Source organism: Ictidomys tridecemlineatus, chromosome 2, assembly GCF_052094955.1.
Source record: "Ictidomys tridecemlineatus isolate mIctTri1 chromosome 2, mIctTri1.hap1, whole genome shotgun sequence".
Classification (NCBI taxonomy): Eukaryota; Metazoa; Chordata; class Mammalia; order Rodentia; family Sciuridae; genus Ictidomys; species Ictidomys tridecemlineatus.
In genome coordinates this window covers 81,251,887-81,266,757 of record NC_135478.1, presented here as the reverse complement: position 1 = coordinate 81,266,757, position 14,871 = coordinate 81,251,887, and the positions used below count along the sequence as shown (strand labels likewise).

Here is a 14,871-nt window from a genome sequence, read left to right as displayed (position 1 = left end):
CTTCAAAATAATGCAGATGTGGGAAGGGTTGGGGGGTGGTAGAAACAGGACTAGCCACAAGTTGATCAGTGTTGAAGCTGAGTGATGGGTACATGGAGGAATCCTGTCAGAATCTATTATTATAAATGTCTAGAATTTTCTCCAATAAAAAGCTTGTTGTGGGGACAGTGGTCCCCTCACCTTGGTGATGGCATTTAGGGCGTCCCAGCTCTCCTCCAGCACCACAGGACTGGAGTCGTTGAAGAGGCGGATCAGGCCTGAGAGCAGGCTCCGCAGGTGGCTGGTGTAGTCGGCCTTGGAGCGGGAGCAGTAGATGTTGAGGATGATGGCAGCAGCCTGCCTCATGCCCACCTCAGGGCTGCGGGTGGCTTCCAACAGATCTTCAATGATGATCCGGTGCCCAGTGTCATCCTCTACTGAGAGGATCACAGCCTGACAATTTGCCATCTCCTAAAACCACAGGGACAAGTGTGCTGAGCACAGATCATCAGGGACAGGTAAGGATGGCTGCTAATAAATGATAGAGGAATGATCGTGGCCCCCTTACCAGCTGCTCATCTGGGGTCCCTAGCTTCTCCTTCAGGGCCAACATGACTGCCGGAAGGATCACACCAAGATGACGGGTCAGAGCGTCACCTGCCACAGACGAAAGGAAAGCCAGCACCCGGGTATTGACAGGTGGCGTAGTCAGCTGGTGGAATGATGAACAACAGCAACCTGATGAATACTGCACCTGCTCAGTGCCAGCAGTGGCACCGGCTCTTGAGGATGGAATGGCAAGCAAGGGAGCCCACACCCCACTCAGAGATGAGGGCCTACTCCAGCAAATCTCAGGACCCTGTACTCCACCCACCACCAACCCCCAACCTCTGCACTCAGAACTGGTCTTCACAGCAGGCCCAGGACTAACAAGGTGGATTCAGGGCCTGGTGTTTGCTATGTGTTGAGATTTACCTTAGGCACGAGGTAAGGCAGCACCACACGACTCTTAATGGCCATAACTTGCTTCAGACCATCCAAGGCAAATTCTGATACCTCTTCATCATCCTGCAGAAGGACATTGAGGACAACCCTAAGAAGCTGGCTCTTGCCACATCTCTGATGTCTGAACCAGTTACACCAACTACCTCCTTACCCCCCACTGTACCCATATTTCCTTACCATCCTAGGAAAAGCACAAAGTCTCTTCTGGTCTTGCACCCACTCCCCCTGGAGGCCCACATTCCACTGCCTTGGCAAAGGCAACCTACTGAGTTTTACTGCTACGAAGACAGTAAAAGCCACACTGATAGGTGTGCGCCAGATCCACTCACCAGCTGCTTCAGTAAAAATGGGAGGATGTCCTCCAGAGCCTGGTGGCCAATGGTGGAGTGCAGCTGCTCAAAAGTCTTGGCTGCTGCCTCTCGGACTTCTTCCAAGGGGTCACACAAAGCCTTCCTTGCTGTGGGCACAAGGGACTCGGAGAAATACAGCACCTGCAACAGGGCAAGCACAATATATTAAGGCACAAAAAGCCTACGGGGAGGGGAAATAAGCAAGGGGACTCAGGCCAAGGACTATAAGCCGGTCAAGCCATGACTCCCTATGTTGGACTTTTTGTTAAAGCAGAGAGGACCAGGGCTGTAGTGGTAGAGCACTTTCCTAGCACATGCCAGACCCCAGAACTATGTACACACGCGCACACAGAGGATACATGACACACCTTTATGAATGCCCCACCCAAACTTCATAATTAAGAGCTTTAATGGCAAGACCTCTAGGACCTGGCCCCCTTCCCCTGAACTCTTTCTTTTGCTAATCTTCCTGGAAAACTCTTAAGTCCTTCTTCAAGACTCAACCTAAAGATTTCCTCCTCTATGAAGTCTTTGGGTCTCCAACAGCCCAATGATGGGACTGCTCCCTAGGCAATCAGTTCCACCATAACGAAGCTCACTTTGATGTGCCAGCCTTGCCACCGGACTATGGGGAGCTCACAGGCATGACTCAGCCTCTGAAGGATTCAGTAACTTCTCAATTATTCACAACTCTCTTGGGTGACAGAATTTCTTTTGATTCTTTGCCAAAGGCAAGTATAAAAAACAAATGTAAGACCTACACTAATAAGACACAAGAGGAGACTAGAGACTAGTAAACCAGACTAGAATGCTGAGGCTGAGAAACTGGCTACTTGCTTACATTTCTAACTGGCCATCCACTTATTGCTTCTGGATTGCCAACCAAATGAAGGCACATTACACACTACCAGTCTACTCTCTAGGAGTGTTTCGAGGATCAATGACCTTAGAAAGTAAGGTCAAACCTTAGAAATAGAGTACTCCAAACCCCTTGAATGTTGCTGCTATGGAAACAGAATTACTGCTAGAGACAACACATTTCCACCCACTGGGTACTTCAACTCTTAAGACTCCTCTCCTGAGAACAAGTGCACACCCCTCCCCATCTCTGCCACCCTCAGCCACTCGAGTGCACACATTTCCCTTCCCACTAAGGAGGCACTACATACTTTAACCTAGCTGGTAGAGTGACACATGAAAGGGACTGCTCTGTAGCAACCTCAGGAGTACTGAATCATTTCCAGTTTCCAAAGGCCACTCAAGGAGCCTTCCACATGGCTTAGTTCTTAGCCTGCAAAACTGACAGGAAAACTAAGAAGAAAACTAAAATCTGTAAGTGGCCTGGCCAGCACCCCGCTGCCAACAGCCCCTTACAGAGTAAGGCTGGTGAATCTCTGGGGGCAGGGCTCCTGTGATCCCCACCCTAACCCAGAGACAGGCACTGCAGGGCCCTCTGAAGATACTCACAGCGTCACGGCTGGTGGACTTCATAATTTCGCTCAGCCCGATGCACACACCCTGCCTCTCGTCACTTTTTTGAGACCTCAGGCCTTCCTCAAGGATGGGGATGATCTCAGGGAGGATTTTCTCCCCCAGCTTCCGGACAAGATCTCCCAATGTCCTTGCTGCAATCTGTCAACAAAGATCAAGTCAAAACATGAACTCCCAGACAGGTACAGTGGCGCATGCCTGTAATCCCAGAGACTCGGGAGGCTGCGGAGGGAGGATTGCAAGCTCAGAGCCAGCCTCGGCAATTTAATGGACCCTAAGCAATTTAGCAAGACCCTGTTTCAAACATAATACATAACCCTGGGTTTAACCCCTGGTACTAAAAAAACTAAAAATATCAACTCCCTGAAAAACCCAGGGCACCCAGAGAATAACTCCAGAATGAGGACCTAGAACCTCCAGGCTTTATCTGAGTCACTAACCTTCTTCAATGTCTTACCATAAAGAGCCCCACGGTGCTCAAAACACACTATGAAAGAACTCTGTTTCACACACATATACATACCCTAAAACAAGAGCAGGCACCTTATATATGAATATGAAATTCATCACAGGATGCAAGGTCAAGGCCAATTTCCCTGATCATTGAAAACGTATCTTGGTTACTCAAGGGGAGCCAAATTTGGAACAAATGTTTTAAGGGAAAAACCCATCTCCTCTCTAAGGTCTCATGCAAACCTTTCTTCAAATCAAATACACGATCTGCTTCCCAAGGTCAGGGACTATAAGTGCACCAAAGGGGGACTGGCAGAAGTGGTCATCAGCCCAGACTGGGTACCTGCTCTCAAACTCACTGAACTTCATTTGTCCCACCCAGTGCACAAGCCTTCTCATGCCAAGCTTGCTCCTCCCTGATTCCTCGCTCCAGCCACAACGGCCTTGCCTAACCCCTACTGTGTGCCATGGTCTGCTTACAATGGGACCTTTTCATACCCTGGCCTTGTATCTAAAGCACTATTCCCTATCTAGAATATTCTCTCACCACCACCACAGCTGGCTAGCGCTTACTCATCTTTCACCTTTAAGCATTCTTTCTTCTGAGAAGCACCTGCTGACCCTCTCTCTAGGCCACACGCCCCTAGCGTTAGCAAGTATAACTGCATGCTGCACTTGCCAAAGCTGCACTCAACATCTGTTAACATGCATCTCCTCCACCAGAATGAGGTTCTCAGGATAGGGACTAAGTCTGCCTTTCTTCTCCATATAGTAAACATTTGCTGAGTGACTAAGTAAATAATTAATGTTCCTCTGTTAAAACAGAGGACCCTTGGCTCTCTCCCAGGCTCTGCAGTGCAAGGAGCTCTGAAAGAAGGCATGAGGGGCTGCTGGGCCAGAACAAGGCCTAGAACGCTTACCGTTCTCTTATCCGCACATGTGCTTGCCAGGAATCCCAGCAGAAGCCCAAAAAGAGTAGGCAGGATCTCACGCAAGGTGCGGGGGGTATTGGAGACAACTATCTTCCAGACATGCAGGGACGCCTGCCGCACCACCAGCTGGGTGTCTGAGCGGCCCATGTAGAGACCTGCCAACACCCGGTTCCGCCGGTCAACTCCCAGAGCAGTGATGATCGCCTACAGCCCAGAGAAGGGGACAGAGAACATGGGTGGTGAAGCCTACAGAGCAAAGAAAGGCCCCAGGGCGTTTCCTCTGCTCAGCAAAGCTAACTTCCCACCTTGTTGGACTGGGCAGTTCCAAAGTTATCATCTTCAGAGGCAGTTTCTGTGGTCATCTTCCCTGTGACCCCTGAAATATGGAACAGGAGGTCCCCAAGTAGCTGAACAGAGCTGAACCTGAAAAGGAAGCCAAGAACAGAGTCACACTGCTTCTAGTATGGGGCACAGCCCAGCACTACACAGAATAAAGACTAGACGGAAATGTGCCCAAAATATTCAAGGTGGTGGTCTTAGAAAGGTAAGTTAAGGCAGTTTCCATTTCTTTACACTCTCCCATATATTTTCCACAAGTTTTCTACTAGTGAACAAAAAAGAAATAGGGCTAAGGTGTAGTTCAATGGTACAGTGCTTGCATAGAATACACAAGGCCCTGGGTTCCATCCCCTGCACTGCAAAAAAAAAAAAAAAAGGAATGAAGCTTGTGTGAAAATTTCTATAATAAAAGTCATGAGAAAGAGACAAAAGGGAAGAATTAACAGGAAACAAGTACGACAGAGCATTACAAGTTAAGAAACCTGGAGAAGCCTAAAAGGATGAACTTTACTGAATTAGGGTTATAGCTAGGTGTGGACACCTACAATCCCAGTCACTTGGGAGGCTGAGGCAGAAGGGACTCAAGTTTGAGGATAGTCTCAGCAATCTAGCAAGGCCTTGAGCAACTTAGTAAGACGTTGTCTCAACATAAAAAAAAAATCAAAAGGGCTTAGGGATGTAGCTCAGTGATAAGGCTCCTCTGGGTTCAATCCCCACCCAGTATCAAAACAAGACAAAACAAAACAAAAAAAAACCCCATAACATTTTACAGGTTGTTTTTTTTTTTTTTAATTTTTTTATAGTTGTGGATGGACAACATGCCTTTATTTTGTTTAATTTTTACTTGGTGCTGAGGATCAAACCCAGTGTCTCATATGTGCTAGGCAAGCACTTTGCCACTGAGCTACGGCCCCAGCCCCAGCCCCAGTTTTATACTTTTTTAATGGTTAGAAAAATAATAGTAATATTCAAACTGAAAAATCAAGAAGTGCAGAAAGAAACAAAGGAAGAAGGCAGGGCTCAGTGGCAGAGCACTTGCTCAGCATGTGTAAGGCACTGGGCTCAATCCTCAGCTCTGTTCCATCTACAACTACAAAAAAAAAAAAAAATTAAAGGAAGAAAGCATAAACAATTGCAACCATCCTTATAATATTACCACCAGATAAGCACTTCTGTCTACACTGACACACACTCATACCCCATAACATGTGAAGTGTGCCTACACTACACATAGTTGGGCCACTACCCGCACTGTCCTGTGAACAGCAGGTTGACACGCTCTCTGTCGGCCAATATTGTTACATACCATTCTTTGTAGTGGCTGAATAAAAGTCTAGTCTGTAGATGTGCCATATGATATTTTTCAACTGAACTCCAAAGTTTTTCAAATGATAAGCAATACTGAAATAAACATCCTTCTACATATAGTTCTAAGTACTTAACTAAATATGTTCTTGGAATAAATTCCTAGAAATGGAATTTTGAGATAAAAGAGCATTCATTTAAAATCTTTATATTTTTGCAGTTCTAGGCATTGAACCCAGGGCTTTACAAATGCTAGGCAAGCACTCTACCATTGAACTACCCCCCCAGCCCACCATGATATCTGAATACAAACTAGGATTAAATGAGGAAGAACTATTTAAAACAGAGTCAGAATAAAGATGCTGCTCCAGGAATTTGAAGGTGACAAAACGGTTAAAATCAAGAGTCTGGAGATAGCCGAGAGAGTTCCTGACAACATTCTGCCCCTCATCCCTCAAGGGGAGTTCCTAAATTGTAAAACCTAGGCCCACTAGGCCTTTTGGCCAAAGGTCTCACCGAATTCTCCAAAGGTCATCAAAGAGGCCTTGCTCCAGCTGGGGCAGCAGGAGTGCAATAGCCGTCTCAGCATACATGGAGATGACTCGCTGGCCTGCACGCAGGGCAGTGTCACGCACAAACTCATTCTCATCAGCCAAAGCCTAGATATGCAGAGGGTGGGTCAGCAAGGGCTTCCATTGGCACCCAGACTCAAAGTGGCCCCAGAGACAGGCAGCTATGGCTCTCTAGGAGAACAGGGGCATACTGCTCTCATTCCTTCGTCCTTAGAAGGATCACTGGTACCTACTTTGAGGATACAGGGAATGATGGGTCCCACATAAGGGGTGAACTTGTCCCCAAAAGTGATAGGCAGGTAGTTGAACATCATGATGTAGCCATCTCGGACATGGGGCGCAATGTCCACTTTGCTGGCTGTTGCTACAATTTCTGGCATCAGCTTCTCCAACTTCTCCACCCCCAAGCCAGCCATGACCTCAGCCAACCCTGTGACACAAATGCAGAATGAATCCACTGGTTCTGAAGGCCCCTGAAGGCATTTCCAATCTGGCCCCTGCGCCAGCTCTGGCCTCACCTTGTGCAGCGCCTGAGCGATCCACAGAGCTCTGCTCATAGGTCAGTGTCTCCATCAGCCATGGTAGCAAGTCCTCAAAACATGACTCCCCCATGCCCTTCACCATGGCCCCCAGGGCCTTGGCAGATACTGTTCGTACCTGTTAGGAAACCAAGAATGGGAACAGTGAGGCAACGTAGTTCAGTATGAGATAGCCATGAAGGAACAGGGAGAGACCCCAAGCCTCCTTCCCTTTGCCCAACAGGAATAAAGCAGCTTTGGGGAAACAATTTTCTAGAGGCTGGGCTAAAATCATGAGCTATTCCCTCCCCAGACTCACCTCAGGCACAGGGTCCAAAAGAGAGGCTTTCAGGCCAGGCGTCACACTGGGCAGGTAGGGAGCCAAGTCCTGCCACAACACAAGAGACAACTCAGGCAGAGGCCCAATTCCTGTTTTCTCTAGGCCCTGTTCTGTTGTGGATTCTGATCTCACCATTCTGTTAATAGAGAGCACTTAATGGGGCCCCAAACATGAAAACCTAACTTCTCACAAAACGGGTGGGATAACTAGCAAAGAGCAAGGGACCAGGCCTGTGAGAACACCAGGCAAACAAATGATCAGGGAAACCTATGAAGGATGCTCAGCCCCTCCCCATCAGGTCAGACAGAGCCACCAGCTACAGCCCTTCTCTTGGGACCAAGGCCTGCCCAAAATTCTGGAATCCTTAGGAAATATTCCTGGTACTTTCCTTCCAGAATTTCTGTATCATCTCTTTCTTCATCTCAAAATGTTTATGTCTCTTGATGTAGCGTTCAACTTTGGGGAATAACTTTAAATATAGAAAATGCCTTATGTTCACTGTAGCCTTCCTTTAAAATAGTTTAAAAAAAAAAAAAACAACCTTGGACCCTTAGGACCAATGATAGAATTATATAACTTACGGTATATAAACATGTTGGGACATTATATAACTACTAAAAATCAGTTTTATGAATAAATTGCTATAATAATGTGCAGGAATCTAAATTTTTTAAAAAAATAGAATGTAAAAGCATTAATTATTTTAGTGCTGGGGGACTGAGGGTAAAATATTTTTTCTTTCTTTTTTTTTTTTTTGGTAATAGGGATTAAACCCAGGGACATGCAACCACTGAGCCACATTCCCAGCCCTTTTTTATATTTTATTTTGAGACAGGGTCTCGCTAAGTTGCTGAGGCTGGCTTTGAATTCATGATCCTCCTACCTCAACCTCCCAAACCACTGGGGTTACAGGCGTGTGCCACCATCCCCAGCTATTTTTCTAATTTTTCATTTTCTCAAATTTTCCAGGATTGACATAACATTTCCCTTTATCTTCTTTTGTCCATCAGTGCAGAGTTGTGATAGATGCTGAACTCATGTGTACAAGCTTTTGGGAGCAAATAAATGAAAAGAGGCTAGTCTCCCAAACTAGACCAAACTCCTCTAAGAGGTTTACAGTAGTAAACATTCATAACAACAACAACAAAAAAAACACTGTAAGGAGGGAAAGCAGCGGCTACTTTACTAAAACTCCTGAAAGGTCCAAGGAAAAGGTGTGTCTTTCCTCCACCTCAGTCTGTAAAAGGGACCTACAGGGTCAATCTCAGCTGAGGACTAAACTAGTAGAGACTTGAACTGCCACACTCCTGAAGATGCCCCAGAGAGCCCAGATTTCTACCTCCTACCCGAAGTGGCCCATTCTGCCTGTAAACACAATCAGGACGCAGTGCCCACATTCCTTCTTATCTGCTGTAGGCAGATCCTCTGCACACCAGCCCCAGATGGTTGCTACCTTTTGGTCTGTCAGGGAATACATGTTGCCAATAATCTGTGCTGCCATCTTCCGTGTGTCTGTAGAACGGTCCTGGAAGGCTCTCTGGACAATGGGCATGATGAGGGCCAGTGACGGGGCATCAATGAAGTGGACAAATTTGGTGTCCAACAGGGTCTGTAGGCACTTCTGGGTCTTCCTTGAGGGGTCCGTCAGGGCATCCAGCAGGACTGGGGCAATGGCTGCAGATCCACACAGGAGAGAGGCTGGTTTATACAAGTCGGAAGTGGCAAAGTCACAATGTCTGCAGAACTAAAGAACAGGGAGACTGAAGCACCTCCTTCCTAAAACCCTACCAGTTGTCAGCTGCAGAAGCCAGTCTTCCTACAGAAAGCAATCCTTGCTCCACTTGCAGGACAAGGAGGTCACTGTGTAGAGGTGACAGCCGTCACCCTTCTGCACTGCAACTGGTGATAAAGCAGCACTTATGGGCTGCTTGAGTGCACTGAGCTACAACCAAAGTGCTACACCTCAGCAGGGTTGTTTCTGAGGAACCAGGGAGCTTATTGGGAACCAGCAACCAAATAGTGGTTTTGTGAAAAAACCTGTTTAATGAAAGTGCTTGAACCACTGTTGGAAATGAAGTACTCAATACTTAGAACAGTCAAGGTGAAATAAAAACGAGTTCTCAAAAACTCAGCATCAATAGCTCAGCAGAAGAAATTTCCAAAAGAAATACCTGCTTATCTTTTCCACAAGCCCAAACAGTTTAATCACTATAAAGATCCATGTTGGCGGGGCTGGGGTTGTGGCTCAATGGTAGAGCGCTCGCCTCGCATGTTTGAGACCCTGGGTTCTATCCTCAGCCCCACATAAAAATAAATTAGTGAAATAAAGGTATTGTGTCCAACTACAACTAAAAAATAAATATTAAAAAAAAAAGATCCATGTTGGCCAACAATAAAAAAAGAATAACCCAATTAAAAAGTGGGCAAAAGATCTGAATATACCATTCTCCAAAGAAGACATATAAACAGCCAATGAGCACATGAAAAGATGCTCAAAATACCTCATTAAAAATGTAAATCAGGGGCTGGGGATGTGGCTTAAGCGGTAGTGTGCTCGCCTGGCATGCGCAGGGCACTGGGTTCGATCCTCAGCACCACATAAAAATAAAATAAAGATGTTGTGTCCACTGAAAAACTAAAAAAAATAAATTAAAAAAAATGTAAATCAAAACCACAATGAGAGGCTTCTTCATACCCACTAGGATGTCTATAATCAAAAAGAGAATAACAAGTATTGGCAACTGAGACCCTTGTACATTGCTGTTGGGAATGTCAAATGGTGAAGCCATCTGGACACTGAAAAACAGTCTGGCAACTCTTCAAAAAGTTTAACAGAGTTGTCAAATGACCCGCAATTCTATTCCTAAGTGTCTAACCAAACTAAAAACATAACATCTAGACAAAAACTATTACTCAAAGGTTCAGAGTAGCATTAAGCTTAAGCCAAAAAGTGGAAATGACCGAAATGCATGTTAATGGATAAATGGATAAACAAAATGTAGCATATATTCAGCTGAACTTTGGAATGTTATTCAGCCATAAAAAGGAACGAGTGATATGTGCTACAGCACAGATGAAACATCACACTAAGTGATTGGAGTCAGACACAAAAGGTCACTTACGTCTTCTATGGTTTGTATGAAATGTTCAGAATAGAAAAATCCAGAGAGAAAGAAAGTAGATTAGTGGTTGTCAGGGGTTAAAGAGGGGGAGGGGGGTTGAAGAATGACTGCTAATGGACATAAGGTTTCTTTCTAACTGATGAAATTGCCCTGGACGGTGGTGATGTTTAAACAATTTTGAAATATTCTAAGTACTACTAAATCATACAATTTAAGAGTAAATTTGAAATTATGCAAATTACATATCCATTAAAAAAAAAGATTCATGCTCGATTCCTAATGTGATAGACATGAGACCGTTCTGGGCCTTAGAAATACCCAGGGCTATTGGGCACTATCAAAGTGGAACTCATAGGTGAAGAATAGACTAGTGATTACCAGGGCTAAGGAGATGTTGGTCAAAGGGTACAAAGCTTCAGGGGGGTAGGGTGAGTAAGTTCTGGAGATCCAGTGTACAGCATGGTTACTACAATTAGTAATATTATGTTGTACATTTGAAATTTGTTAGGAAAATAGACCACAAAAAAGTAAGCTATGTGAGGTGACAGATATGTTAATTAGCTTAACTGTGGTAATCATTTTGTAGTATATGCATGTATCAAAATATCATGTTGTGCCTATAAACATAAATTTTTACTTATAAATATATGGTAAAGCTGAAAAAATGTAAATAAAAGCAAATAAAAAAATTAAAAGCATGCATTCTTACTAAATTTTATCTGTTTGCCCTATCAGTCATTGAGAAGTGTACTGTATTCTCTCATTATGACAATGGATTTATTAATTTCTCCCTATAGTTTTATATATTTCAAGGGTATTAAATTTAGAATTGTTATATCTTCTTAGAAAATGAAAATATTTCTCACTATGTAATGGCCCTCTCTACCTTACAGAAAGCTTTTTTCTCAAAGAAAAAAAAAAAAACAATTCTCAGGCTGGGGTTGTGGCTCAGGGGTAGATCTCTCATGTGCAAGACCCTGAATTCGATCCTCAGCACCACATAAAAATAAATTAATAAAATAAAGGTACTGTGTCCAACTAAAACTAAAAAAAAAATAAATATTAAAAAAAAAAACAACAACAATCCTCAAACTCTATCCAGGCACAGTGGTGCCCACCTGTATTCCCACCAATGTGGGAGGCTGAGGCAGGAGGACAGTAGTTCAAAGCCAGCCTAGGCAACTTAGCAAGGGCTGGGGATGTAACTCAGTGATAGAGCATGCCTGCATTCAATCCTCAGAACTACAAAAATAAATGATTTATTTATTTAAAAAAATCCAATTCTCCCAAACTCATTCCTTTAAAAAAAAAAAAGGCGGGGGGGGGGGGGCTGGAATCGTAACTCATTGTTACAAGGCTCTCAGAAAAAAAAATTTTTTTTTTTTTTAAAAAACTTTCATTATTTTCTAAGTTAACAAACACCTAATAAACACACTAGGCAAGCGATGCCCCAAGTTGAAGTTTAAAATGTTAAAATAAGGGTTAGGCATGTGGCTCAATGGTAGTGTCTGCCTAGCATGCATGGGGCTCTGGGTTTGATTCCTAGCACCACTAAATAAACAAACAAATAAATAAATAAATTGTTAAAGTGATCTGCCAGTCCAGGTGGCTGGCTGGATTTGGTTCCTAGCAATCAGCCTCTTCCCATTCCTTAGAAAAAAATCAAACTAAACAGCATAGTTAAGGAACTCACCTTTCCCAGCCCTCTATCACAGGCCTGCTATAATGAGATGAAATAATCAGTTCCCAATAATCTAACACTCACAATGGTGCTTTTGTGGTCCACACTGCTGACCTCACAGCTCAGCTCAGTACATGGGGAACTCTCAGAACCAAGCTGTTCCTGAGCCAGTGACTCAGTGTCCCTTTGCATGCAGTCAATGACGCCTATTCCAGAACAGTGCAAGAAAAGACTGCTTCCAAACTCCTTTCAACTAATTATTCTAGGAAAAGGACTTTTTAGCATTTAGAGGTTATTTCCTGCAGTGTCCAAAGGGGAGGGGGCCACCAGAACAAGTTCCCTCGTGGGAGAGGCATACCAAGGATCTCCGGGTTCCTGATGACGGAGCCAATCTGCCTGAGTGCCTGCTGTCCAGCCTTCTGCACTTTGACGTGGGAATCAGTCAGCACCTCTGTGAGCTTGGGCACAATGTTGGGTAGGCAGGATGACAGCTGCTTGGGAGCACAGTATGCCATTGCTCCAAGCAGTTCCACTGACCCTGCAGACAGCATACATGCTCAGCACTGAATCACTGAACACAGGTCAACAAATCACCTATGATTGCTGCAGACTGTGCTCAAGCAGTCCAGGAAGGAAGGCAGAGACAACAAAGGCCTCTGAGGCCTGCTAAGCTGTAGGGTCCCAGGTAAGGGGGCAGGTAGTACGAGGCAAAGGGACAAAACTAGGAAGGGAGAGACCTAGCTTAGCCTTGCATTACCACTCAGACTAATTCACTAAAATTCTCAGGCCTGTTTCCTCCTCTCCAAACCATAGTAACTCTGCTTGTATCTATTTTGCATATTAGGGTTCCAGATCATGATTATATTTCTAAAAAGAATTTACTGGAGGTAAACAGCTAAAAGCCACAGAACAGCTTTCATGCTCGGGATTTCCTAATTTAGGGCTGTGGCTCAAGTCAAAGACCTGTTCTGGGCACAATAGCACACAAAACCAGCCAAGCGTAGTGGCGCATGCCTGTAATCCCAGCAGCTCAGGAGGCTGAGGCAAGCTCAAGTTCAAAGCCAGCCTCAGCAACTAAGTGAGGCCCTAAGAGACTCAGTGAGACCCTGACTCTAAATAAAATACAAAAAAGAGCTGGGGATATAGCTCAGTGTTTGAGTGCTCCTGGGTTCAATTCCCCGTACCAAAAGAAAAAAAAAAACACACACACAAACCATAGAAGGGCCCTACTGCCTAAAGGCACAGAGTCTTGGCCTTGCCCCTGCACTGGGGACCACACACACAGAACAAGAACTGTGGATCCCTATTGAGGGCAGTTTTCAAAGCAGAAGTTAAGGAAGACACAAAAGGGAGTGGCCTTACCAGCTTTGGTCCGCCAGGATTCCTCCTCCAGGGCAGCCAATAAGGAGGGGAGCACCAGCTTCACCCCGTGAGCACTCAGGTTGCTCATCACAGCTTTGGCACAATCATCTGCAGCCTCAAGGGAGGAGAGAAGATGTTCAGAGGTGTCCTTACCCGAGCAAGGGACAAGGTCCTATGCTAAAACTAATGCTTCTCCAATGACAACACATATTGGGTCTGTGGGTATAACCCATGCCACAGCCTACAGGGAGAGTGAAAACACATCTTGTAAAGCTTCAGTACTTTAGGGAATCAGAGGGGAATCCATACCAGTCACAAGTGCCCCAGGTGAGGACCTGAGGGGTTCCACTGGTGGGGGCTCTATGTCATTTCAGAGGCTCTGCAGGCCAAGGCTCATACCCAGCAACCACCCCAAGAGCAGTGGTTCTCACATGCTTCTCCCACACAGCCTTGGGACTTACCTCACGCACGTACTGATTCCCATCCCCAAAGCACAACAGCAGGTGAGGCAGCACATGGACCACATAAGGCTCGAAGAGCTTCCCCAGCATGGTGCAAAGCATCTCGAAGGCAAAGAGGGCTCCTGGGGGCAGAAGGCAAGATAGCTGGGAACAGAATGTCCTCTGGGGACTGCCACAGGAGACAAAAAGAGCCAGTAACCTCCTGCTCATTCACTCTATGGAAACACTCAGGGAAGCCATGGTACTAGAGTGTAGCAATCACTGTCTCAGCACCCATAGCAGGCATGAGACAGAGTGGAGGGGAGAAGGCAGGGAGCCATCATCACTTCCTGGGATTAACAACTGGAAAGGCAAAACATCTCTCAACTAAGGGTCCTGCTGACTTAGAAATTACAAAGTCCAGCCAAACCAGAAAGGATGGGGCTGGGATGGGTCACACACCCGCCAGTCAGCTGGGAAGGAAATGCCAGCTTCCTTCCTCAGGCAGCAATGGGCACTGACTTCCCGTGTGGGCAGCACAAAGCCCAGAGACGCTCACCCTCACGCCGGCGGAAGTTCTTCTTATCCTGGATGGCATCAGTCAGTGCTGCCATCATTTCCTGCTGTTTCAAAGAGAGGATGCCCAGGCCCTTCACAAGGCCTGCCAGCCCATATGCAGCCCCTTTACGCTCTGCATACTTGTCTGACTCCAGCAGCTGCTGCATGAGCCGCTGGATCATCCCTCCAGCGTCCTCCTTGATGGCTGGCACCAGAGGTGGCAAGCAACTGGCCACGGATTCCTGAACCTATCAAAGAGGCCCACCTCATCAGTGTCTCAAGCTCAACAATGGCTGGTTGCTGGCGCCCAACAGCCCCATGCAGTGCCCACCACTTGATACCCCAAACCTCATCTCAGCCACTGCTACACATGTCACAAGGCAACAGAGGAGCAGCATTTCATATACTCTCATACCACACATGC

General features: G+C 45.7%; 1 protein-coding gene across 2 annotated transcripts in view; it reads right to left on the bottom strand.

The window, feature by feature from the left end:
- The window catches only part of Gcn1 (GCN1 activator of EIF2AK4), a 66,966-nt gene that overhangs the window by 9,679 nt on the left and 42,416 nt on the right, over positions 1 to 14,871 (bottom strand). For both annotated transcript variants that reach the window (XM_005336818.5, XM_040289406.2), the window contains exons 34-49: positions 14,449 to 14,695; positions 13,911 to 14,032; positions 13,450 to 13,564; positions 12,446 to 12,625; positions 8,738 to 8,958; positions 7,264 to 7,332; positions 6,945 to 7,083; positions 6,660 to 6,856; positions 6,371 to 6,513; positions 4,516 to 4,633; positions 4,199 to 4,414; positions 2,802 to 2,966; positions 1,314 to 1,475; positions 955 to 1,047; positions 548 to 691; positions 181 to 450 (exon numbers count right to left, since the gene is read on the bottom strand). In XM_005336818.5, the coding sequence (XP_005336875.2) occupies positions 181 to 450; positions 548 to 691; positions 955 to 1,047; positions 1,314 to 1,475; positions 2,802 to 2,966; positions 4,199 to 4,414; positions 4,516 to 4,633; positions 6,371 to 6,513; positions 6,660 to 6,856; positions 6,945 to 7,083; positions 7,264 to 7,332; positions 8,738 to 8,958; positions 12,446 to 12,625; positions 13,450 to 13,564; positions 13,911 to 14,032; positions 14,449 to 14,695 (2,601 nt within the window). The remainder of the gene's footprint in view (positions 1 to 180; positions 451 to 547; positions 692 to 954; positions 1,048 to 1,313; positions 1,476 to 2,801; positions 2,967 to 4,198; positions 4,415 to 4,515; positions 4,634 to 6,370; positions 6,514 to 6,659; positions 6,857 to 6,944; positions 7,084 to 7,263; positions 7,333 to 8,737; positions 8,959 to 12,445; positions 12,626 to 13,449; positions 13,565 to 13,910; positions 14,033 to 14,448; positions 14,696 to 14,871) is intronic.